The sequence below is a fragment of the Gobius niger genome (assembly GCF_951799975.1).
Source record: "Gobius niger genome assembly, chromosome: 8".
Lineage (NCBI taxonomy): Eukaryota > Metazoa > Chordata > Actinopteri > Gobiiformes > Gobiidae > Gobius > Gobius niger.
Window position 1 is genome coordinate 15,162,472 of NC_136859.1, and position 23,782 is coordinate 15,186,253.

The 23,782-nt window shown below is 38.9% G+C and overlaps 3 protein-coding genes across 9 annotated transcripts; all 3 read right to left on the minus strand.

Annotated features, from left to right (window-relative positions):
- Positions 1-1,375: 1,375 nt before the first annotated feature.
- tppp (tubulin polymerization promoting protein) lies at positions 1,376-12,542 on the minus strand. Of its 3 annotated transcripts, none has more exons than XM_079562138.1 (5): positions 12,386-12,542; positions 7,281-7,364; positions 5,612-5,947; positions 2,760-2,913; positions 1,376-1,594 (listed from the first exon to the last, which is right to left on the minus strand). In XM_079562138.1, the coding sequence occupies exons 2-5, from the start codon at positions 7,292-7,294 to the stop codon at positions 1,385-1,387; spliced, it is 714 nt and encodes a 237-aa protein (XP_079418264.1). In that variant the 5' UTR covers positions 7,295-7,364; positions 12,386-12,542; the 3' UTR covers positions 1,376-1,384. The 3 variants fall into 3 exon arrangements, with proteins under 3 accessions (XP_079418264.1, XP_079418265.1, XP_079418263.1); XM_079562139.1 differs by lacking the exon at positions 12,386-12,542 and adding an exon at positions 8,087-8,263; XM_079562137.1 differs by lacking the exon at positions 12,386-12,542 and adding an exon at positions 7,980-8,132.
- An 842-nt stretch (positions 12,543-13,384) lies between these two features.
- On the minus strand, positions 13,385-19,052 carry zdhhc11 (zDHHC palmitoyltransferase 11). Of its 4 annotated transcripts, none has more exons than XM_079561711.1 (10): positions 18,800-19,052; positions 17,975-18,196; positions 17,321-17,499; positions 15,757-15,858; positions 15,559-15,683; positions 14,960-15,115; positions 14,641-14,880; positions 13,898-13,952; positions 13,750-13,825; positions 13,385-13,615 (listed from the first exon to the last, which is right to left on the minus strand). In XM_079561711.1, the coding sequence occupies exons 2-7, from the start codon at positions 18,194-18,196 to the stop codon at positions 14,720-14,722; spliced, it is 945 nt and encodes a 314-aa protein (XP_079417837.1). In that variant the 5' UTR covers positions 18,800-19,052; the 3' UTR covers positions 13,385-13,615; positions 13,750-13,825; positions 13,898-13,952; positions 14,641-14,719. The 4 variants fall into 4 exon arrangements, with proteins under 4 accessions (XP_079417837.1, XP_079417838.1, XP_079417839.1 ...); XM_079561712.1 differs by having other exon boundaries at positions 14,627-14,880; XM_079561713.1 differs by lacking the exon at positions 13,898-13,952.
- Positions 19,053-19,499: 447 nt separating this feature from the next.
- On the minus strand, positions 19,500-23,773 carry brd9 (bromodomain containing 9). Of its 2 annotated transcripts, none has more exons than XM_079562050.1 (17): positions 23,639-23,773; positions 22,858-23,078; positions 22,655-22,777; positions 22,445-22,574; positions 22,309-22,366; positions 22,056-22,200; positions 21,876-21,986; positions 21,544-21,722; positions 21,097-21,229; positions 20,926-21,001; positions 20,756-20,848; positions 20,558-20,690; positions 20,372-20,483; positions 20,223-20,279; positions 20,045-20,150; positions 19,797-19,967; positions 19,500-19,712 (listed from the first exon to the last, which is right to left on the minus strand). In XM_079562050.1, the coding sequence occupies exons 1-17, from the start codon at positions 23,685-23,687 to the stop codon at positions 19,615-19,617; spliced, it is 1,995 nt and encodes a 664-aa protein (XP_079418176.1). In that variant the 5' UTR covers positions 23,688-23,773; the 3' UTR covers positions 19,500-19,614. The 2 variants fall into 2 exon arrangements, with proteins under 2 accessions (XP_079418176.1, XP_079418175.1); XM_079562049.1 differs by having other exon boundaries at positions 20,756-20,851.
- Between the last annotated feature and the right edge of the window lie 9 nt (positions 23,774-23,782).

The following is a 23,782-nucleotide window of genomic DNA, read 5'->3' on the forward strand; positions in this document are numbered from 1 at the left end:
CTCGATGTTATGTCGTCTCCATATTTATTTTTCTCCCCCCCGCTCCTTTTTTTGGAGTAACAATTTGTTTCATGTTGTGACTTGTGTAAGAGCGGCTGTATCATTAAAAGTTACATTTAGAACAAGGGATTTCTGTGGAGTTCATGTTTTCAGTTGTTTCCTTGACCTTAAATCATACATTTTCCTCCAAATTGTGGTATTGTGACAGGCCTCGTCATAGGTCCAAACATCTCCTGGAGGCCCCAGCTTTAAGAATTTACTACGTTCAGAAGAATAATGTTTTCATCCATAACATACATGAAAGTTAAAATGGCAATAACTGTATGTTCAATGCCAATTTAAAGACAGGTGAAACTCGGAAAATTAGAATATTGTTAAAAAGTGCATTCATTTCTGTTATTCAATTTTAACTGTGAAACTAATATATGATAGACTCATTGCATGCAAAGTGAGATATGTGTTGCCTTTATTTGTTATCATTTTGATCATAATGGCTCAGCTTGTAAAAACCCCAAATTAAAAATGTCATAAAACGAGAATATTATGAAAATGGACTGTAAGCCATAATCATCAAAATGATAAACTTAGGCTTGACATATGTCGCTTTGCATGTTATGAGTCTATATCATATATATGTTTCGCATTTTAAGTTGAATTATATAAATAAATGAACTTTTGAACGATATTCTCGAGTTTCACCTGTAGTATAGCATATCTCAACATTTTAATCTAAGTTTTCATTTTATGTGCTTGATGTGTAGACAACATCTGGGGGCCCCCCGGAGGCCCTGGACCACACTTTGGGAACCACTACTCCTGATCAAGTGTGGCTTTTTAGCTGAAGGCAAGTTTTAACAGGAACATTTCAAAGTATATAATTAATGGGAACGACACACAAACACACCAAAAGGTATAAGACAGTCTAGTTTTTGGAACTTAATAAATATTGATAGATATTATCAAAAGTTGGCACCAAATATCGAAACCCTGAATACTTATTACTGTATATGCCTCTAACTAAATAAGGGAATTGATATTTTTCATTAAAAAGTGCAACGTCATAAAATGTGTTATAGTTTGTTTTTCTTGGCTCGTTCTTCATTAATTTGCTGAATAATTAATGTATGACCCTTTATTAAAAGCATAGCAGTTTTAGTGTTTTGGCAGTAACTCTCTTAGGAATGTACCAGCTGGTGATGACTTTGTAAACAGTGTTCCAGTTCTCACACTTCCACATGAAGAACTCAAAATCTCTTGCATACACACAGACGAATGGGAAAATACTGTAGATCAATGTACCTACTCTTTTGTGCTTGTTTTGAGTATTCTTTTAATGGCAAATTATTCTAGTTGGTCAGATGTTGCTTTTCCCCTCTTCTTATCCTCACATGGGTTTGCCTACATTGTTTTTGGTGACTTTCTTCTCATATGACCCTTTATGTTTGTATCCGGAGACGTATCCCGATGTGTCCACAAGGTCCACGCGTCCGGCCTTGCCCTTCCCGCGGCCCGTGCCGTCGAAGCGCTCCTTGTGTGACCCGGTGAACTTGGTGGGGTCGGTCAGGCGGCTCACGGTAGGCGAAGCAACGGCACGCTGCAAGAGCAAACAAATGTTACAGTAATTCTGTTTAACGGATACACAGCGGCAGAGTGGTTAGCACCCCAGATTGAAAAGATGAATGACTCCTCCTCTAGAAACTGCAATACATTTCCCTTTTCCAAAATCATGCAAGCATTGTGGTTTATTACTTTTACTTATTTATTTTTTTCAATTATTCACCTGTTTGAGAGCTGATTCCACTACAGTCTGGCAAAGGGCATATAAGAAGTGTTTCAATGCACTTTTATCCACAACACTTTAACGTTTTGGATCAATACTAACTCTAGTAAATCTTGGTGTAGCATCAAAACAAAAATCACTTGTAGTGCGCAACAGTGGTTGATCTACAAACTAGTCAAAAGCAAGTCCAGTTCAAATGGGTATTCATTAAGTTAGGCCTTGTCTGGGTCCAGTCGGTGCATTTATGTTTCATAAAGGTATTCCACAAAATAGTACTTTTGAGTACATTGAAGAGTTTTGTGTTTTAGTATAGTCTAACTTGAGTAAAATGTTGGTCACTCCTCCCACGGTTAGTAAATATAATTGTGACAAATGCTTTATATTGACATTTCAGAAAGACTATGCTCTTACTAGGCCTGTCACGATAACAAAATTTGAAGTTCGACATATTGCGATAAACGATATTAGTGAAGACCTTTTCATGCCACAGAAGCTAAACCTTAAAAATGAATTACAATGAAATACAACCTACTTATGGTAAAAAATTATAATAATAAATGTTTAGACCAGAGATTGGCCAAATGCGGCCCACCTAGCCTTTCAATCTGGCCCACAAAAACATGACCAAGCCTGATTTGCACCGATTTGTCTTAAAAGGTTGAAAACCACAAATGTTTCTCTAACATAAAGAAAGATAAAACATAACTGCCACTATTTTCTAAATGATTGCATGATTTACTCCATTGCGGTTTATCTGAGAACAACTTAATTATTTGCAACATTTCTATTCACATCTGGTCCGGCCCTCGTGGCGAGTTCAAAAGCCCAATGTTGCCCTTGCACCAAAATGTTTGCCCATACCTGGTTTAAACGATACATAGAGTGTCGATATAGTAGTTATCATCACAGCCATAGCTCTTACTTGCCTACTGTACCCATCTCTGCCGTACAGTCCTAATTAGTAAATTCAACTTCTTACCGTAACTCCTGCAATGACAGGCCCTTTCCCCTCGATTAGCTTAAAGACCTCTGCTTCAGCCTCCTCCCCACTTTTCTCCTTGTACTTTTTCCTCGCCAGTTCTCCAAGTGCAACCTTAAACTCGTCGTAGGTGATGGTGCGGACTGCTTTCTTCCTGAAACGCAAACAGAAAATAGCAACCAGTGTGATATCATGGTGTAGTAAAAGCCTAAAATACAGTATGTGCTCAGCTGTTCCTCCAGGCGCAGTCGGCCTCACATCTAGGTCATGGTCTGCGCAGTTTGAAATGGCTGCAGACAGCGGTGTACATTGCCCAGTGCATGAGCCTTCAGTGTAGAGAGAAGGCCGTCCACGGATATAAACAATGAGGGAACAGTGAAGACATTTGGAGCACGACAGTATGTGCTGTAAGTGCAGCATCCCACTCTTGTGGTGAGTATCCCAGCTGCAATGTTTGGTGTCTTAACTTTAAACTCAAATGAGGTTAGTGAGTGGGTGTAGCAACACTGATTTAGGGGCAAAGTTATGTCAAATTATCTTGATATACAGTCGGCCACCAAGAAGTTTTGTAACTGCATTATTTTGTAAGACTGATGTAATCTTTTCTACTCTTAGCAAAACTGGGATGAGATTTGTATTTTATCTTCTATATATAGGCCAATATATTTTTGCAAATATTATTTGTAAGTCAAGAGTCAAGTTTATTTTAGTGACAAAAGCTCATGGTAACACAAACACAAACAGGCATTGCTGTGGAGATACTTCCCTAAACAACTACAGCCCATAAAGTCTCCCCCAGCAACCGGCTGCCATAGAAACCGTTTACAGTAAACAGAGGTTTGGGTACACTGCTGATTTAACTAATTAGTGACTTGCTTTTTTGTGCAACCTACATTTGGGAGCACTCTTAATCCTCTGTGTTATAGTATACTTTGTTAGCATAGACAAAGAGTTAACAATAATAGAGGGAAAAAACAAATAAAGTTAAAAATATATCAAAGCTCTGTAAAACATTTTTATATAATGTTTTTATTTAGAGGCAACTTAACAATATAACACAGCTATTAATTTCATTATTATTTGTTTATTTGAGTTGAGACAATGCATGTTATTAAACACACATGAGACACATGCATGTAAACACACCACGATGACCATCGGCTCACTCCATAATCCCGCATACACACTCACAAACTAACTCTCATTCATACACTAGTGTGCACAAACACTGGAGGCAAGGCATTTGACATGAGGCGCCCAAGGACACATACAAAAATAGTAAATCTAATATTTTTGTACATTAAGAAAAGCAATCAAAGTATTGTACAAAGTCCTGGGTTACAATCGGTCTATAACAAAATCATCATAGTGAATATATAAATATAGTAATCTATATTACATACTCCTCAAACTGCCTCTGGACTTATGGGAAGATTGAAAACACAAAACAAAACATATTCTTTCTTATAATTGTCTATTCCAGATTACAGTGGTGACTGCCTTCAGCAGCAGACACCACACCACACCAGACCTTCACTCCCACAATAAATAAGCACCCAGTCAGCCATACTGTCATCAGCCTATGCTCATTAAGTAGTTTAATTTCTCATGCGTAAGCAAAGGGCTTTGACACTGATTAAAAGGAAAGATCTGCTCTCTGGCATGGCAACCGCTTCCTGGCCTAGTCATGCCCCGAGTGAAAAGGTGCGTAAAATACAGCACATCCCCCAATCTGCATAGCGTGTACAGTACTTATTCCTACTGTGCAACATAGAACATATTTCCATGCATAATTTTATGATAATTCATTGCAGTAAAACTGTATTTTCCACTCAGATATTCTTGTCTCATCTTCCAAAACCTGCCCAACAGGAAACGGTAACTTTAGTCAAATTCAAAACTAGCTCCAAAGTAGTCGTGCAAAACAGTGATTACAGATACAGTTAATTATACATTAGTATGAAGCCACATAGCTAACAACAGGAGAAAAATGTCACTAAATAGTACACGTGCGTGGCCTTTCCGCTCATGCAGTGAGATCTAAAGATGAATGGCCTGCAGCGGTCATATCCTATTCTGGTGCTTTGTAGCAGAATAATGTTTATTCAAACTGGGAGGAGGCAACACAGGCATCAAAATACTACAGCCTCTTGATGATGTCCCTTCCATGTTGATTAAGCAAGATGCAATTATATCTTACAAATGTATAATAAACCAAACCTTTATTTGGGCTACACTGTAGTCATGGTTAGTACTTAACAGTGTACTGCGCTTAAAATGTTGTAAAGGATGAATTGGTGTGCCCTTGGACACAAAGGAGTTTGGGGCAGACCTATTCAAGCACATACAAAAAGCTTGTTCAAGGCAATATACATTAAAAGAAAGAGGGATAACTAATTCTGAATTATTTTCCTTAATGTCATCCGAAGAGCATCAGTCTTATACTATCTGGAATGTATTTTCTCTCTTGCTTTTTGAATACAGTTGAAGTACTTGTTGTGTGGATTATTAGCTCAAATGTACTTTGCTGAATTTGGGAAACTATTGTAAAGATGACGTTTTCCCAGATCTAGTGTCCTATTTTTTTCTGCTGTATCTCGTGCCAGTGAACGGCTTTACAGTTGAAAAACGTAATCATTCATCATTATAATCCTCCAGTCTTCACTCCAGTGCAAATGTGCTTGGGCATGCATCTGTTTGACCAGCCATCTAAACAGTGAATGCGATGATAAACCATGCAGTGGCAAGTCTGTCTGTACATAACATACAAACTGGGTAACAAGTTATAATGGTCAAGCACCAAAGAGAACTCAGACTCCTCAGACATTCAAGTTCACTACATCGTGACTTACTTGACCTTGGTGAAGACGATATCCACGTCAGTCAGGGTGATGTTTTTGCCGTCGATCACGTTGCAGTCCTTGCACAGTTTGGACCAGTTTTTGCCGTGCATCTCTTTGCCCGTGGCCCGTGTGTCTCCGTGGATGGCAAAGCGTCGAAACGATTCCTCCAAAGCCGTGATCTCAACGGGTGTGGACGAGCCCATGCCTCCATCGCTCGTGCCGTTGGAGTCGGTGGAGAGCCTTTTGGAGGTGCGGTCCCGCGACTGGTCACTGTGCGGCCTCATCGGGACAGAGCTGATGTTCGGGTGCTTGGCTGTTTGGACCTTGAAGTCATCTATGTTGTCTCTGTTGTGCACAAAGTTGGAGAAAGGCTGTGTTATGTTGAAAGAATGACAGATCTGGAAGCTGTTTTGTCTTCCTTAATGGGCCTTAATAGAAAACATGTTTATTTATTGTGTATTCATCAGAAAAGACCTGTTGGAGCTCTTTTACAATAACTTGACTTCCCTATGTGGCCAATAGTGAAGTCATTCCCAAAGTCCAGAGCATTGCGGCCTCCTTTTACTGCTTGAAATTGTATGTAGAATAACAAATTTTAAAGGTGCATTACGTACGTTTTTATGTGGGGAAAAAAGTTTATCTTTCTGCGTATTTGACCTTCTAGTTCATGGTGCTTATACTTTCCATCACAGTGGTCTCTATGACGCTCTAGGATCAGTTGTTTGGAAGGTTTTCCCTGCTGACAGACCCTCTCACCAGAAAACCTACAAAACAATTGATCCTGGAGCATTGTAGAGACCACCGTGATCAAAAGTAAAGGCGCCATGCTGACCAGTCATACAGGTCATTACAAGGTCAAATATGCACAACTATCAACTTTATTTTTTCACATAAAAAGTTGCATAATGCACCTTTAATGCAAATTAACGAAATACTGGGTTGAAGCAGTGCATTTAAACAAATACATAGAAATTCCTTTTCAAACTCAGTATTATTCAATTTACTTGTTTTGTGGGTCCCGGATCCCACTTTGGGAGACACAAGCCTCTTATGGTTCATCTGCTGCACACAAGGCAGAACACTATCCTTAGCTATCCACTATCCTTTTTTTTAATTGGTTTATTTTTGGTTGGGACAGTGCATGCTAATGAACACACCACGCCGGATTGTGGCCATGGGCTAGTCTGCAACTTTCACCCTGAACTGTCCTTTCAAACCAAACCTATGAGTATTAAGGCCAAAATATAATTAATTCCTCCAGTGCCAACAGCAACAGCTATCTTAGCAAGATAAAAGCCAATTCAACAGTTTGAACTCTATTGATCATTAATAGAGTTACAGTGAGGTCACATCTCGGGCTAAGTTTCTTTTTGGAAGGTGTTTTATTTAACCAGGAAAGTGAACTTATTGTACATATATTTAATTTCTAACTACAAGCATAACCACATCCTGCAACCAGAGACAAAACTCGTCAACTGTAACGTTGTGGTGCAGGTCTACAGAGAGAAGACTGTGTGTTGTGATGACAAGACACAGCATGTTAAAGTGTGCAGCCTGACAAGAAGCCAGTATTTTTTTTTTTTTTATCGAGCAGTGTCATTCAATACACATTAGAAATTCTCAAAAGCAGAAATTAGGAGTGCAACTAGGGTAGTGAAAGTGATAATGCCAGACTTACTTGTGGTCTGCCATGCCTGTGCAGAAACCCGTGTCCCTGTGTGCAGTGCTCAGTGCAGTGGATGACTTTTGCTTTCTCTTTGTGCTGTGGAAAATATGAGACCAGAAGGTGAAGACGGTGAGAGGATGTGTTCATACATAACGTGAACTTAGAGGGGAGGGGTTAAAACAAGGAAACGCTACAATCATGCACCATAACAGAGATTTAATGACACATGAAAATAAAAACATATTCTAAATCTGATGTTACAAAAAGCAAAGTGACAGTACGGTAGACAAAGATTCTTAAGCTGTCAACTGTACTCTGTTTCGCAATACTTAAACCACCAAATACAGATGAAAAACATTATAATATGCATTGTCCACGAAATGAATAAATACTCTTAACAGCAATCAAAAGCCACAACAGCCTTATCGATAAAAAATAAACTTATATGCTGTATATCAAAAGTAAGGGGTACATAAAACCTAAGCCAAACCAATAACTTTCAGTGCACACGCAAGACACTTTATTTCAGTGACTCTAGAAAGTAAAAGCCAAGATTAGATTAAGTTCCTCATGCTAGAAGCTTTTTTCCACTCAGTGTTCTTTGATGTGTGCCTTGTGTATCTTAACAATCCACGCAGCAAAGCAATCTGTTTAGTAATTAACATAGTTTCCAAGCAAAACAGAACAGTGCATATAATAGCATTTTCTCACCTTCCAGCTGTTCCCATACTGAGCTAAGCATCCTTTGTTACCATGGCAATGTCAATCCCAATTTAAAAGCATTAGTTGTGTCAAATAGATATGAACAAGAGACTGACCCAATGGATGATCCTGCGTCTTGTTCACTATACGATCTGCTCCTGCCTGCAGAGTCTCAAGCTTCTACAGCCCCCATAAAGTGACTTCACATCACACCCCCAAAGGCAGCATGCAAAGTGGTCGAACTGCGCTCCCCCTCCCTTACATTCACTAAATCCGCACACACACGTCAATGGGTACCAAGGTTCTACCGATAACACTGTACCCACCCATTATTATAACAATATATATAACAATGTATATTCTTAGCAGGCTCACAAATGTCTGTCAATCATGGTATTCAGTGTAAGAGACACTGGGGGCCCATTGTCAAGTGGCTTCGCTGTCTGGCCAGTGGGCACTTCTTCTTTTCCCGCACACACAGACGCAGTGACATCGCGAACTAACACAATTGAAGGCCGAGTTTGAAGTCATATGTCATCGCACATTCAGGCCAAGACAAATGGGATTGTGAGTTATTGTAGTCATTCAAGCCTTAGTCACAAGGGCAGGATAAGTCCACATGTGATAGAAAATTAGACACTCTTGAGGAATGCATCTCAAGTGATTTGGTGATAATAGTTAATATAAGTAAATATATGTTGGTGCTGGAGTGTAGTTTATAAATAAGAGCCTTAAAAGAATGCACAGTATGAAAAAACATATTCCACTTGCACTGAAGACGAAATATCCTTTCAGTTACATGTATGAAGATATTACATTGCTCTTTTGTGCATTTTCCCTTAAAGACCCTTAATTTGTATGGGATTATGTTATCTATTACTTGTGTTGTTAATTTTGTATGATCAGTGGTCTTCAATATACCCCAGCATAATTATCTAGTTTTGATGCTGTGTTCAAATATTCTGTATGTTGTCGCCTTGCTTCAGAGTGTCCATAATTATATTGACCCATCTCACTTCGTTTTAATCGATGTTGCACTACGAGCTGTGGGTTTTCCCTTGTACTCCATTGACAGTGGATACAAAGAAGCCTCTTCAGCCTCCTTCAATTATGGCCAGTGTACTCAAGTGGCCAATTCATTTGTACAAACGGCATATTATACATACAAGGTCATTAACACTGCACCAATAGTAATAGCGTAAGCTCCACATGTGCAGTATAATAATCTCATACTGTACATTTCTGACTGAATAATTTACTAGGTTATGTAACACTCAGATAGCGAGTGATATTTCCAGACATTTGATGGTTTTAACCCTAATTAAAAGCTCACATTTGCATAATGTTCAGCATTTTAGTATTTATCCAGTTTTTGCCCCAGTTTGCGGCTACACCGTAACCATGTGGTGTAAGGGCAGCTCTCCGGAGAGACAAATCTTTGACTGGATGACAGCATGCTTACATACACTTGCCTTCTGGCCATACACAGCACAGATGAGTGGTTTAACTATAAATTGACCCATTTTGAACTGTGTCTATTCATAGCAACAATGCCGCACGCTGGCCAGAACATTCTAGTCATTCTCAAGGGAGGAGAGCAAGGCAGCAGACGACCGTACTGTACTGTAGTGCCAAAAACATGATTGCAGCAGTGAGTCGGGCAGGCAGATGGTGTTGGTTGGTTTTTAAAGGCACAAACTGGTGATGTTTGTTATTGTTGTGGGTGTGACATGAAGAAGGCGAGGTGAGAAACACACCGCAGGGAGCCCATCTGTTTTATAACTAGTCCGCTGCCCGCTCCAAGCAGCTGCTCAGGAATGCAACCTTGTCATTTTATTAATGGATGTATCGCCGTAACCACGGTAATCCCGGAGCCACCATCATGAACAGTGAATGCCACCCTATAGGCGGCAAACATTGACGAAGTTTACAGGTCAGCGTGTAAAACTCATTGATATTGTGGTAAAATCATATTAGTCCAAAAGCAAAATAGTTCAGCGGTCATTAAATATCAAGTTACCTCTTACCGAGAGCATTTTCTCCAGCTTTACCCTAATCTAAAAGCTTCTCGATTGGAGCTTACAGCCTACAGACCAGAGTAACATCTCATTTGAAAGCTAAGACATGCAAAATGTATCTTTTGTGCTTTTTTTTTTTTATCACATTTTTAAAGCGTTTTTATTGGGGGATTTTTGTTGTGTTTTTGTTGCTTTTTCATCTTTTTTTTGTTGCGTTTACATCCGTTTTTCCATCACATTTTTGTCACGTTTTTTCTCGCTTTTTTCTGTCGTGCCATTGTTGTTTGTTGTTTTCTGGTACGTTTTTGTTCCTCTTTTGCTGCTTTTCACCGTTTTTTCATTCTCATTGTTATTTTGACGCTCAGGAAGCTTTTAGTTTGGGTAAAGCCAAATTGAAGACAAAATGTGCTCGGTTCAGGTGGGGGTTAAGAGGATAAACAATACAAAAAATCCAAACTCAAGTCTTTTGTCCAAGATCCAGATGTGAACTCGTCAAGCCCATATGTGTTCACTAACAAGTCAATATATTAATGAAATAAAATAATATATAAACAAACCATGTATAGTAGAAATAGGTATATTCTTGTGTGTATTTGTGTTGTTGTTTTATGGACCCTATATTGTAAATGACCCCCTTGTGTTCAAAATAAAGAATTGACTTTAAATGTAATATACCAAATAAACAATACTAAATTCTGGTGTACATGGGAATGCTCACATACAGTAGTAGTTTTGGTTCATCCTTATACCAACCACCTACCCCTCCCTCACACTTGCCCCGTAAAAAGAAGGAAACAGAATGACATCAGCATCCCATAGCTCCTGTGTGAGGTCACCACAGTCTGCCCTCACCTCCCATGAATCCACCTCCTCGGCATGTTCTCTGTGGTGGAAAACTACATTCCTGAAGCCACCGCAGTTGTGTTGGCATGAGAGCATCTTCACTGAATGAGTACGGTAACAAAGCCGGTGCCCAATGTATGGAAGTTAGACACAGAGCAAATAGGCTGTCCTCACTAGACCTCCAACTGGAAAATGTGTGTAATGCACATTAGCTGCATTTGTAGCAGAAGAAAGTCAACTTCATTTATAAAGCCCGGCCAGTATAAGACCAGTAATACCATCTAAATGTCGTCCAAAGGTTTGTCATGTCTCATTGCTGCTGCAGCCCAAATATAGTGAGATATTACAATGTCTTTCCACATGTAGGATTAATTCACTAATGATGTGATTTATGGCTGGTTAAAGGCAGCCAACTCTTAAATCCATTCATTCCAAATAGCCACTCACAACTGGCTTATTATTTTATTAATCTCAAGAAGTCAGCCTGATATTCTTTTATAATCTAAGACCAAATCCCCAGAATGGTTAAAATCATTTCAACTTCGTTCTTCATTCTTCTTTTTTTTTCATGCAAAAAGTTCTGATTCCCCCTGAAACGTCACTTCACCAGTACTCACTTTGTTTGCTAAACTTGACCTGCATGTGAGTCACCATTGCAAATAAAATCCATTCCTCTTATGAGTTTAATTGTTGGCGACAGATTCCGGAGGCTCTTGGATGAAACACAGAGGGGGAAAAAAATAAAATCTGGGACACGCTCAGTGAGTGTGTCTTCTGCTCATGCATACCTAATTCAACCTATGTCAGCTCTACTACCAAGCCATTCACAGATTCCCTTCTTGAGTAGGTGTAAGGCTCAAATATCTATTTTCTGGCTATTTCCACTATGGGCCTGCGGTGGGGATTTTCCTGGCCAGCACTATTTAATGCAATGCCAAAATGGAGGGAAACATGTCACTGTTGGGCTCATTGGATTTGCCATTGATGGTTGTTTTGGCTGAACTTCTTTGATTTTGATTATCACAATGGCAAAATACTAAATCAAGATTCTGTTAAAGGCAACAAGACAGTTTGCTTACAATCTACTCTTGATTCATTTGAGGACCGACAGTAAGAAACCAATGCTGTCATTCAAAAAGGTTCATTTATTTTAGATCATATTTCCAGCATTTCACAGTACAGCCAATGCAGGCTAGAATGTTTATATTACTGAATATGGCGGCAGCAGCTGCGGCTCCACTACCTATGTCTCTTCGTGTCAGGATTCTTGCACAAAACGTGTTACATAAACTGCCAAACGCTGGACTCACAATACACCCACGTGACCACTTTGTTTTTGTGAAGCACTTATGCAAAAATAGACTCTCTGCGAAATGTGCCTTAAGAGGTAATCACATGCAAGTGGACGACCATAAGACATGTTTGATTATTACGCACACAGACAACATATGGCGAGCATCACAGCTGATGTGCGGGCTCACAGTATTGTCACACCCTGACAATGCCCAATAAGCAATTGCAATAAACAATACCGATTAAAAGTGTCGTAATCACCTTAAGAGACAGTTCCTCTTCGTCGATTATTTCACAAAAACATAATATCACGTCGCGTATCCTCAGTGCGCTCGCGCTGGTTGCGCTCAACTGTCTGTCCGCTCCAGTCCCTCCGAGATGCTGAGCAGAGCCCAGCCCGCTGATTGGCTGCAGCTCAGCGTGTTTTCTTCAGGACTCGTTGTTGTTGGTCTATGAGGGAGCATTATTGCCCAGTGAAGCGTCAAAACAAGCAGGTTGAGAGTATATTTCCGTTTTAGCGCTTTTTAGTGAAGAGGACTGTCGATTGTATCAATGATCACAATTAGATCCACGTAAAAGGCATACAATATACAGGCAATGTTTGTGTATCTGTGTGCTCAGTGGCGTTGTCTACACGTGCGTAAACGCGCTCAAAATATACAGAAGTAGCCGAGGATACCCTCTGAACGTGATCAGTGTTGCACAAGTAGCCCAACCTAATGCAGGCCGTGGACGCACATTACGTAACCAATAGTCTGCGGGTGAGACATTGTTCTTTTGAGCGGTACAAGAGTTCAATGCGATAAAACCCGAGTATTGTCTGTGACTGGGAGATAAGGACAGTCTGCCCAGTGCAATATGATGATGACAGGTCTTCAAGGCAAGTGTAAACATGATGACATAATTCATATTTCTAAATGTATCAACGGCGCCCCTCTGTGGTTAACATGTATGATAAAAAATAATATGGCACACAATCATTTCTAATTATCCTCTATAATTGGTTCGATCATTTAAAATGGTTATTAATGAATACATTTGAGACTGAACACAATTTGAGGTTTGTCATAATACAGGTTTTCAGCAGTTTTGACACAGAATATGGTCACTCACTGCACATATTAAAAGTTAGGCAAATGTACAAAGAGACAATTTTAAATTCAGCAACTTTCGATTAATCTTGCAACAAAAACATTATAATTTCATTTATAAAATAAAAATCAGATATCAATGTCTGTAAAACACTAAATCATTAACACATCGTTACAAATAATAACAGTGTAAAATACATAATATACTCATTCACAACAACTCCTTTAACGGTTCACATTTACCCATATTGTGAGTTTTATGGCGGTGCATCATCCTCATCAGGGATCATGACTGAGCTGCCCAAAGGGTCCTGAGCCCGAGGCACAGAGTCTGACCTCAAACACTCAGAAACCTCTGGGCCCACTCGCCAGTCTTTGTTGCTGCTTTCAGGCAGCACCCCTGAAAGATGTAAAACATAAAAAATGTTTAAGAAAAGCCTGGGGCAACATTTTAACCATTTGCCCTTTGGTCGGATTGAGGGCTTTCAAGCTCCACCAATATCCCTTTAAAACGTACAATGAAGGAATGCCCACCTAAATCTTTGCAGGTACTGTTTGTGCCATACTGAAGACTACTGTCCCTTTCTGTTGGATTCTTGAACTGTTCCAACTAAACAGAAACAGACAAATTACTAAGTAAAATCTTCTTGTGACGACGGGAGATAACATGTAGATGGTTCACCTCTGTGCATATTGACTCTGACAGCTGACTGCTGAATGACACTTTAGCACAACCACTGTAAAATAAAACAAAACTGTGTCTCTCTCTAGAACAGAAAAGCAAGAGCTGCTTATACTTATACTGCAATATGCATCGTTTTATATATTTTTGCCAAGTAGATAACTTCTTTTCATCTTATACTCGCTATTTAGCACCTGTATCGATAAATGACCCCCTTATGTTCACCTTGAACAAGTAATAGCCAAGATGATATTTAAACAAGAAAGACTTTGGAAAATTACCAAAATTTTTCTCTTCATTGAACGCACTGTACCAGATTTTTTATTATCCTAATGGAACAACATTAGTTTTGTCCTCTTTTAGAAGATTGTAAACTCAGACTTTTGCTGGGAAAACACTGTGCAGCTAATTATAAAGCATTTGTATAAATTTAAATGAACTTGCAGGTGAGTTCTCAAGCATTTTGACTGAAACGCTAAAAGTATGTTAGAGAAGTTAGGAATGAATTTGACACAATTGACATTTTAATTTAGCGGCTTCTTCCTTTACCTTTCATTCAACAATAATATTTTAAAAAATCCTTTGAGCCTGTGGCAGTGTAGAAAGCCTTTGGGGATCTACTTGAAAAGCTACTTATAGCTCCTGCGCAACTGGTTGGAGATCCCTGCTCTAGAACAACAACAACAACAACAAAAAATCTATAAATGTTGGTAAAATAACAAGTTTTACCTGGCCTTTATTACCTTAAACTAGGGTCTAATGCAGGTTCACAATCAACGGAGTGAGCCTGAATCTACAAAATGACAAAGTACAACAAAATTATCAAACAATAGTGACATGCTTTATAGAAGCTGTAAGTGTGTGACTTGCCGTGTCAGCTTTGTGTTGGCGCTTTGTATTATTTGCCACTTCAAGGTCTTTGTTCCTGGCTTCTTTTTGCCGCTGCATCTTGATACGTTCATATGAGCTTATCCCCTTGTACACTGCAGAATAAATAAAGTTAAGAACTAGATTTACGGCCATGAGATTTCAAAAATATCTTCAGAAGATACTTATTCTCACAGAGGTAAAGATGAAGGCCCAACAGCTGACCCAGCAGCAGCAGACTGATGAAGCTCAGAAGGACTGTGATGAAAGCTACAACAAGAAGAGCAGCTGACGTGGTCTTTAGGGGCGCGGCGGGCAAAAATACCAACCAGGTCTCATTTGCCAACAAATCTATGAAAAACAAACAAATGATTGTTAGATATAAAAGAACAACTAACATACAGGAACACTCATATATCAATATATACTGTATGGAATGCAATTAACAGAGTTTTTATAGAGTTTTTCTTTTTACCATTGGGTTGCTTTTATGTGTGAAATTTGGGATGTAATCAATATTTCATCCAACTAAACAATAAACTAAACAACTAAACAACTCAAGTAAAGTAAAAAAGTAAAAAGTAGTGACCCACATGGATACTCAAGTAAAGTAAAAAAGTTACTTGAGTACTGTAACATCACACATGCACTGTGACATGGGCGTGTACAAAAATATGTGCACCGAAAAAAGTACAAATTTATACAACTATAGTTTCTTTACAAATGTGACTCAAGTACAAATTGAGTAAAACTAAAATAATCACCTGAGGATATACATTTGAATGTGCACTTACTATTGAATTGTGGAGAAGTCCTTAAGTTGTTTGGGTCCAGATAATGCTGGATGAATATAAATAAAATAACCATAAACAGCATCAAAGTGCCAAATGTAGCCGAACACAATGCAACAAAAAAATACCTAAGTGGAGAAAAACACAATCAGTTTAATTATCTTGGTTATCATGTAAACCATCTCCTCTTGTATTACTTACCAATAGTTTCGACCACCCACACAGTTGTTCAGCCAGTGACAGTGATGATCAAAGTCGTACACACACTTGTTACATGCGCTACAGTGTTTGACCTTTGGACCCCTGTATTAAAGATGAATAATGTTCAAAATGGTTGCATTCACGCCACATTATAATTGACTATATGAACCATGGGACCATGTGACTTCAACTTGGACTTTCTGACAGCCCTGATGTTGATTTACTGAGGTATTTGAGCATAATAGCATGCAAAAAAATAATCGTCCTGTCCTTTTGATATCACTGTCTTGTATATTTCATGATCTTTATTATACGGTAAACTTTCGCTCTTAACTCTGACATCAATAAACGCAGACACTTCTTCTGGTCAGTTATTCACATCCAGCTTAATGTTTGAACTGGTTGCGAGTGATTGTGTCTACTACATTATCTTTAAATATTTGTTTAATTGTATGAGACTCTGCTAGTTCCTCCTCATAGTGAAATAAAGGGAGAGAGGACAGGCCCATCTGACAGTCCAGGCAGGAGTCACGGGTCTATTTGGCACGCCTTAAATATTCAGCATTGTTTCCTCTAGTTCAGAAATAAAACAAAGATGTAAATATTATATTATTGTTACTTGTATTGTACGTAGTTTTATATAGTGGCAGTACTATTTGACCCGCCCCGATGAAATGCTGAACATTTAGGGAGTCCCGTCGATTCATTAGATTCTTTATTCTGTAATTACTGGGTCAAAAAGTGGTTTGTCAGTTAAATCTGATTAGCCATAAATTAAGTATGGCAAGTTGGAGACTGGGTCCACAAACAATATGCTTTATACCTTAAACTACAACACATAGTATAATGACGCCACTCTTTGACACCGCGCCTTCATTTCAGAGCCGTGGGAACGTATTTGAGGTGCTGAGGGACAAGATTGCCCTCAAAAATGCTTTTTCTGTGCTTACTTCCCATTGACTAATATTACTTGCAATGCACAAACTATCCACCAGGGGTGCTGCAGCCTCCACGACCTTGCTTAGTTTATTTGTGCGGGCCGAAATGACACTGAACTTTATACCTGTTTTTGTTTTATGTGGATAGGCCCAGAATTACTAACTATAAATTGGCTACAATGAAGGGTCTTGAATCATCTTCTGTACTTTGTGGTTGAAGTGTAGAACGTTTCCCCTCTCATCCAAAAGGCTTTGTCGGCGACACAAAGTTTAAGCTCAGCCCACTAGATATAGACCACTGGAACCACTGGAGGAGTTCAGCTTGGCTCAGTCCTTACCCAACTGTGGGTAAACATCTTTATAGTTATGAGTCTTTGTAGTTCCTAACAACCTAACTTATACCTGAGTTAATCTCCGCTGATCACTGCTAATTACCTGAAGAAGCCTTTTGGATGAGAGGCGAATCGTCCTACACTTCAACTACAGAGTACACAAGATGACTCAAGAACCTTCATTGAAGATGGACAAGTCCTGTACGACTGAGAGCCTACACAGACATAAACCAGCTACTTGTTGAATCTTTTGATGCCAGGCGAGAGTAACCTCTGTACTGCACTAATACATACACTTTGACATCGCACAGGTAACAGTGGAGGTCCTGGATGACGTGGCGCTGCTTGGTCCGATCAAACATCGGCATAGGGTTCGAGTACATCTGCTTCGCTCTCACACTCTCATCCGCTGGGTCTATTATCTCAGCTGCCAAATGACTGAGAAAATGTAAAACAAATGCAAGTCCTGTAAGCTGCAAATGATTAGTTAAGGCATAAAATGGAAATAAGGTCACACTGGAGAAAGTAGAGCTCACATGATCAATTTTGGCAAGTAAGATGTTCTTCTTCTGAATCTCAATGAGTTTCTATTTTGTAGGTTGAGGTGTTACACAATACATACTACTTTACTGTATAGTCCTTCAGAAATGTTATCAATCAAAGAAAAAGTATAAATCTACTCAAAATAAAATGAATAATGCTTTGTATATTGCTTTTTGGCTGAGGAGCAACACAGCTGTACATTCAAACAAACTGGATCATGTGGCATTCATTTTGTGACAGTAAGTCAATTCATAAAGGCAACTGGGTTTAGAGGCAGCAGCCCATGCATACTAGAGCCCTGTCTAATCCACATAAAAAGACAACAATTCTGCTTATCAAATCTGGAAGAAAGACCCATTTCTCTGCACATACAAACCATAGAGATTTGCTGTGTATAAAGGATACCGCATAGACAACATGGTTCCACGACGGGGGCAGAAGAGGGATATAGATGCCAAAGCTCACAATGGCCATATAGATAAACACAAGCCAGCCTATGATTTGAGCCACTTGTGGGGGCCAGGACCATCCATTCATCCGGGCAGGTTTGGAAGGCACCAGTTCATTCCTACTGCCACCACTATGTGTAGGGGCCGTGCGTCTTAATTGTTGATTGAAGCAGTTCATCTGGAGGAAAAGACAGAAAAGAAATAGGCATAGGCAGTGTCAGACATTGTACACAATCTACTGCATGCTTTACCTCCATACGGCCTCATTTGATGGGGAAATGAGTTAGGTAAATTAGCTACAAAATGATAGTGACCACTGCCTACACTCACTCCATTAGACATAGCCTATAGTCTACATAGCCTGCTTTCTGTTTCTTTGATTGATATATTTAACTTTAACTGAATGATTATACACCTAGAAACAATCGACTGAAATGAGTAATCACTTCTAAACACTGATTATCTTATCTGAACAAATGAAGATTTAGTTCATGCCAGAAAAGAATAGAACAATAATAGGCCTACATGACTACACTGTAGACTAGAAGAAGAAAAAAAGAAGAGAAAATGAGGCTTTAAATTCCCGTATTTGTTGTTGTAGTTCTGTTGCGTTTGGCAGTCACCAAAAGCTGCTTGTCGTCAAGGCAGTTTTACTATTTTTTTTCTATGTGCAGACACACTAAACGAGCAAAGTCAGCAACTCAAGTTGAAAACAAAAAGATTAAAGGGCTAACGAAAAGCCATGGTGAAATAACTTTGTAATCTGGAATTAGAAACTTACATTTATTTACAGAACAAAGATGACGTCCCGACTGAACAGTTTACATCCACACGGCGATTCCTGCTGCTTCCAAGACCGAGCAGGTGCTTTATTAAGTTTTAAAAAACGATCATCACATCGCTCAAATGAAAAGAAAATTAACTGAAGTCCAAATACTACTGAAACAGCCTGTAAAGGCGCAAGTCGCGTCTCCAGTGTCCGGTGCGTAAAGTCAGTGTCAGCGGACGACGCACCAGAAAAGTTGATCAAATCAACTCAGAGGTCAGGAGCGCTGCAGCTATGGTTACTCTCCCTTTGCGCATGCGCAGTGTACTGATCGAACATCAGATAACTTGATAACTGCTTTTTATTGTTGCTTCTAAAGGTTGGGGTCCCCAAATAAATATTCTCTAAACAATCAGTGCTTTGTTGGCCTCATAAACAAGGAACTCTAACATCAGTGCACTGTGAATATGATACTTCTGTTCTGTTTTGCAGAACTTGCAAAGTTCATTCTTTGCAAAAGTTTTGTTAAAAAATATTGTGAAAAGCACATTTTATTGACTTTGGTGATCTTTGTTGCAAAGCAATATTCTCATCATCCTGGTTCTACTTTAGATTTTATTGGTGTTCTTATATATTAATAATATAATATAATATTAATAACCGTTATTAAATTATTTATAGTATCTATAAAAGGCAAACAAAAACACAGATACAGATTTCCAGAATTTATTTTAATCATTACATTCAAATATACTAATACCTACAAACGTTCTGTACAAGCATGTTTATGTAAGCATGTAATATTGGCATTACAGCATGGCTCCGTGTGGTCAGCTGTTGGATGACTCTGCCTCTGGAGACTGCAGGAATTCATAGGGGTCATGAACCAGCTCAGACTGGTCACCGACACCTAGATGTGATGGACTCCCTGTAGATACATCAAACATTAATCTATAATCAATATATACATTATCATTACATATGGAGTTACCCTTTTGCTTCTTGCACTTACCCACATGGTGCTGGTCTCTTTCTGAAGCATTAGAAAGAGATGACAGGTTTGACGAGGGTCTAGATCCCACTCTGTCCCCCTGAGCTTCTTGAAACTCCTGCAGGAGTTTGTCTGCTTCATCAAAGTGCTGCTGGCCTTCCTCATTACTAGGTTCTTTCTTTAATGTTTTACCTATTCATGGGCAGTACAATGTCAAATAGAAAAATACTGGTGGGTGTAATGATACAGACTCACTAATGAATAGTTACCTAATGAATTCAACATGGAAATGTCCAGTGACATATCGGGATAGCTCTTCATTGACATAAAATCAAGCACCGAGCTGTTGTCTCCCAAACCTGTGCCATCGGCCATCTAAACAAAATACATAAAATAATCACCTGATTTGCTTGCAGCGCTTCATATACAAATAAATCTTCAACATACCTGCATGTCACAAATGCTGCCTTTGTTTTCATCTGGTTTAAGAGTCATATTTCTTTTCTGAAAATAAAAAAATGTTCCTTTCAGGTCAATGCCAGACATAGTATTAATCGTATCGTTCACAAGGTTCTTAGTTAGTAACAGTGCTCCACCTGTCTGATCTGATTCATGGCCTTAGTGTGATCTCCTGCAGTCATTTTGTCCAGAAGTCCATCCACCAAGCGCTTTGTGAGACTGCTGCAGCCCTTGACAAACTCCTGTATACTGTGGACGAGGAATTTGCACAAGGTAAAAATTGACTGTAAAGCAAAAAATAAATAAATAAGACAGGCGTGTACCTTAGTGCACACTGTACCCCAGTGTCATCACCATAGGCGTTATAGAGCATGTCTGTTTCATCAGGTGACAAGTCAGGGAACACCGAGTTCTTCTGCAAACTCTGAACATTGTAGGCGCTACTCAGGAATGTCACTGCAGAAAGGATTGATTGTCAAAATCAGCGAGAACAAAATAAAACACATTTGAACTGAGCTCACCTTTATGCCTTCTGTCATCTTTGAAGCCTAGAGTTGTTAATCCTGGGAGAAGCTTGTTTGACAGTGAGCTCAAATCTACTTTGTGGGTCTCATCTTCTGGAAATAAAATGTGTTGAAGTTGAGTCAAATATGAAACCGAAAAGCTCAATTGTTATAGAAGCATCATAAACCTTCTGCATCTGGATCAAGCTGATTAACGACTGTGTACGATAGAGATCCTTCTGTGTCTTTTTGTAAATATCCAATCTGAAAGTACATAAAAGATAATGAGTTTACAGAAAAGTTATAATGGTGTAAAATACGTTTTCGACTCAAGTCACCCATTAATATCGATTCATTACCTTGGAGTTAGGCATGTATCTGTTGATGCGATCTCGAGCTTCATCTGCGGCATGTTCCACCAGAGCCAGTACGTGCTCCTCTGCTGTACTGTCCGTCAGACTGCAGGCATTTCCCTCAGGTTCAAACAAATAACTGAGAATAGAGACAATTCTTTACACTCAGGGCAGATAATAAAAAACAATTACGATCTAAGGAATGAGAAAAAATTTAAATACAAGAAATGTGCTTTAATGGGAATGTAAGATTGTGTTGTGTGTATGTAACAAATAAAAGTAGTTACTATAAGGTTGTGAACTGGTTAGCGACACAAGTTGCTGATTAAGTCTTAGCCATTGTAATGTTATAGAATAAGAGGGTGCTGAATGAAATTGGGGTTGGGATGAATGAATAAAAGAAAGAAAGAGTGATGCTTACCACATAAAAAATAAAACCAAGAGAAAACCTACCTGATCACTTCTTTGGCTGGTTGCTTCCTTGATTTCTTTGCTGAGTCCACAGGTATAGGCATTATCTCTGGTGGAGGCAAGTCATCTGTAAGGTCCTCATCACCTAAAATGGCAGCTTGTTGGGTATAGTCCATGTCTTGCATGAAGGACATGCTGCGCTTTAGAACCAATAAACGCTCCTGCAATCACAATTTTTAAAGTTACAGCAAATACACATAACTCATTAATAGCTTAGTTTAGGACATACCATTTTTATGTCATACTACATACTATTGTTTTCTCAATTCATTAACAAAAAATAACAATTGTGGTTGAATTATCTGAAAACTTACCTTGCTCATCATCTTGAATCCAGTGTGAAGTAACTTCTTGGCAGCTTTGTAATAAACAGTCTCTGGCCGGTTGTACACCATAGCATTGTCACACATGAGTTTAAAGTCAGCCTGGAGAACAAAGAATGGTTTAATCAAACTAGATATTAAAAATCAATACCACTTACTTTGCTTTCTCACCTTGAATTCTGTTACAGTGTTGTAATCATTGTTTAGAATTTTGTCTTTCATGGTACTGAAATCCATTGGATGCTTTATGATCATGGAATAACCCGGAGCAATTGCATCGGTAACTGGAAAGGCAAAAAACCCATGGGGGTCTTTCCTATAAAGAAACAGGGCATCACTCTCAGGGCAAAAAGATAGCAGTAAACAATGCCTAATGAATGAATGACTTTACAATTTATTTCCTAAATAATCTCTTTCTTCTTACCTTTGCAACTGCCGTAAAAAGTGCTCAAGAAGCTGTTGCCTTGGAGTTGACTCGTTTTCTGTTGTCAAAGCACAGTGTAAATAAGACTAGAAATGCGACAACAAATCACTTTATTATCACGCCTTTGGTAACTCACCGTGTTGTGTCCTGCACGCCCGGACAGGCCTGTCCCCTTGCTGCTCCACATCCACCTTCATAGTGGGATGAAACTCTTCAATATCATGCTCAATTTCATACCTTTCTTTCTTCTTTCTCTTTTCTTCTGGCTGTAAAAATAAAATGTCATAGTTATATCAATTCATAACATTAACACCATAATACCTACATATATAGCAGGTTAACTTACTTCTAATGAAATGCTAATTGTTTTTGGTGTAAATGGTTCAGCTGTCACTCCAGCAGCAACGGCAACACCAGCAGCAGCTTCTGATTCATTTTGTTCCCGTTCTCTCTTCTTCCTTTTTTCCTCCTGTTATAGACAAGAATTCATATCAACGTATAGGCTGGTGTCACCAAAAAAAACAACAATTTTAATAAAAGTCTACTGACCTTTCGGCGTCTTCTCTCTTCATCATCCACATACTTGTCTTTGTCCTTTTCTGATTTTTTCTTCTTCTTTTTCTTTTTGTCCTTGTGTCGTTCTCGCTCATGATCAGACCTATCGTCATAGTAACTCGAATCATGGCCAGAACCCGAAAGTTCAGTCACTTCACTTCCTCCAACTTTGAGCACAAGTTTCAGTGGCTTCTCAAGGGCCTTATCTTCATAGTCTGCAGCCAAAGCAAAACAAAAGTTTGTTCTTTTCTTTTTTTTTACACAGAGCAGCAGCAGGGAAATTTGAAGTTATACATGTACACACTTTATATTATTGCTATGCACAACTCTGTGGACAATAGATACCATCGCATTCTTTTACTCGTATTATTACAGTAGTATTAGGAGGATATATTATGATTATCATGGAATTTTGCAGGATGAAAACACATTTTATTCATTTCTATATAGAGTGGTGTTACATTGGTCAATAAACACAAGAAGGGTTGTCACACATACATTACACATTTATGTATATGTTAACTACACACCAAAGCAATTAAATTGTATTTTAAATGGTTGATCTCCATATCATTGATCAATTGATAAATGTATGAAAACAAATAGGCGATTTATATAGTTTATCCATAGTTTTCCACCTAGATACAAAAAACAATGACAGAATATAAGAGATTAAGGGCGTTACAGCCACTGAGTCAATGAAGCTAGCCAGTCCATTAGCACTTTTCACTCTGTTGCAAAATGTTCCACTGTGGATCAAAAGGCAAATAATTACCATCAACTGTTCTCCACTCCGGTTTGTGCTTCTTGTGTTTCTTTCCCATCCCGATGAAGTGGATGTTCTGTATTTAATATGACGATGTACAGACAAAAAAAAGCGAAGCAATCGAGGGGTTGAACGTAAACCGGAAGTGATGCT

Excerpts from the sequence above, each read along its gene's own strand:
- tppp (XM_079562137.1), bottom strand. Across the intron at positions 5,948-7,280 it reads ACAGGCATGGCAGACCACAA|AGACAACATAGATGACTTCA; the intron begins GTAAGTCTGGCA and ends TGTGCACAACAG. Across the intron at positions 2,914-5,611 it reads ATCGTCTTCACCAAGGTCAA|GAAGAAAGCAGTCCGCACCA; the intron begins GTAAGTCACGAT and ends TTTGCGTTTCAG.
- zdhhc11 (XM_079561714.1), bottom strand. The coding sequence starts at position 18,196 with ATGAACTGCTTCAATCAACAATTAAGACGCACGGCCCCTACACATAGT. Across the intron at positions 15,859-17,320 it reads TACCTGTGCGATGTCAAAGT|GGGTCCAAAGGTCAAACACT; the intron begins GTATGTATTAGT and ends TCTTTAATACAG. Across the intron at positions 15,684-15,756 it reads GTGGGTGGTCGAAACTATTG|GTATTTTTTTGTTGCATTGT; the intron begins GTAAGTAATACA and ends TTCTCCACTTAG.
- brd9 (XM_079562049.1), bottom strand. The coding sequence starts at position 23,687 with ATGGGAAAGAAACACAAGAAGCACAAACCGGAGTGGAGAACAGTTGAT. Across the intron at positions 22,367-22,444 it reads GGCGTGCAGGACACAACACG|AAAACGAGTCAACTCCAAGG; the intron begins GTGAGTTACCAA and ends CTTTGACAACAG. Across the intron at positions 21,002-21,096 it reads GATACATGCCTAACTCCAAG|ATTGGATATTTACAAAAAGA; the intron begins GTAATGAATCGA and ends ATGTACTTTCAG.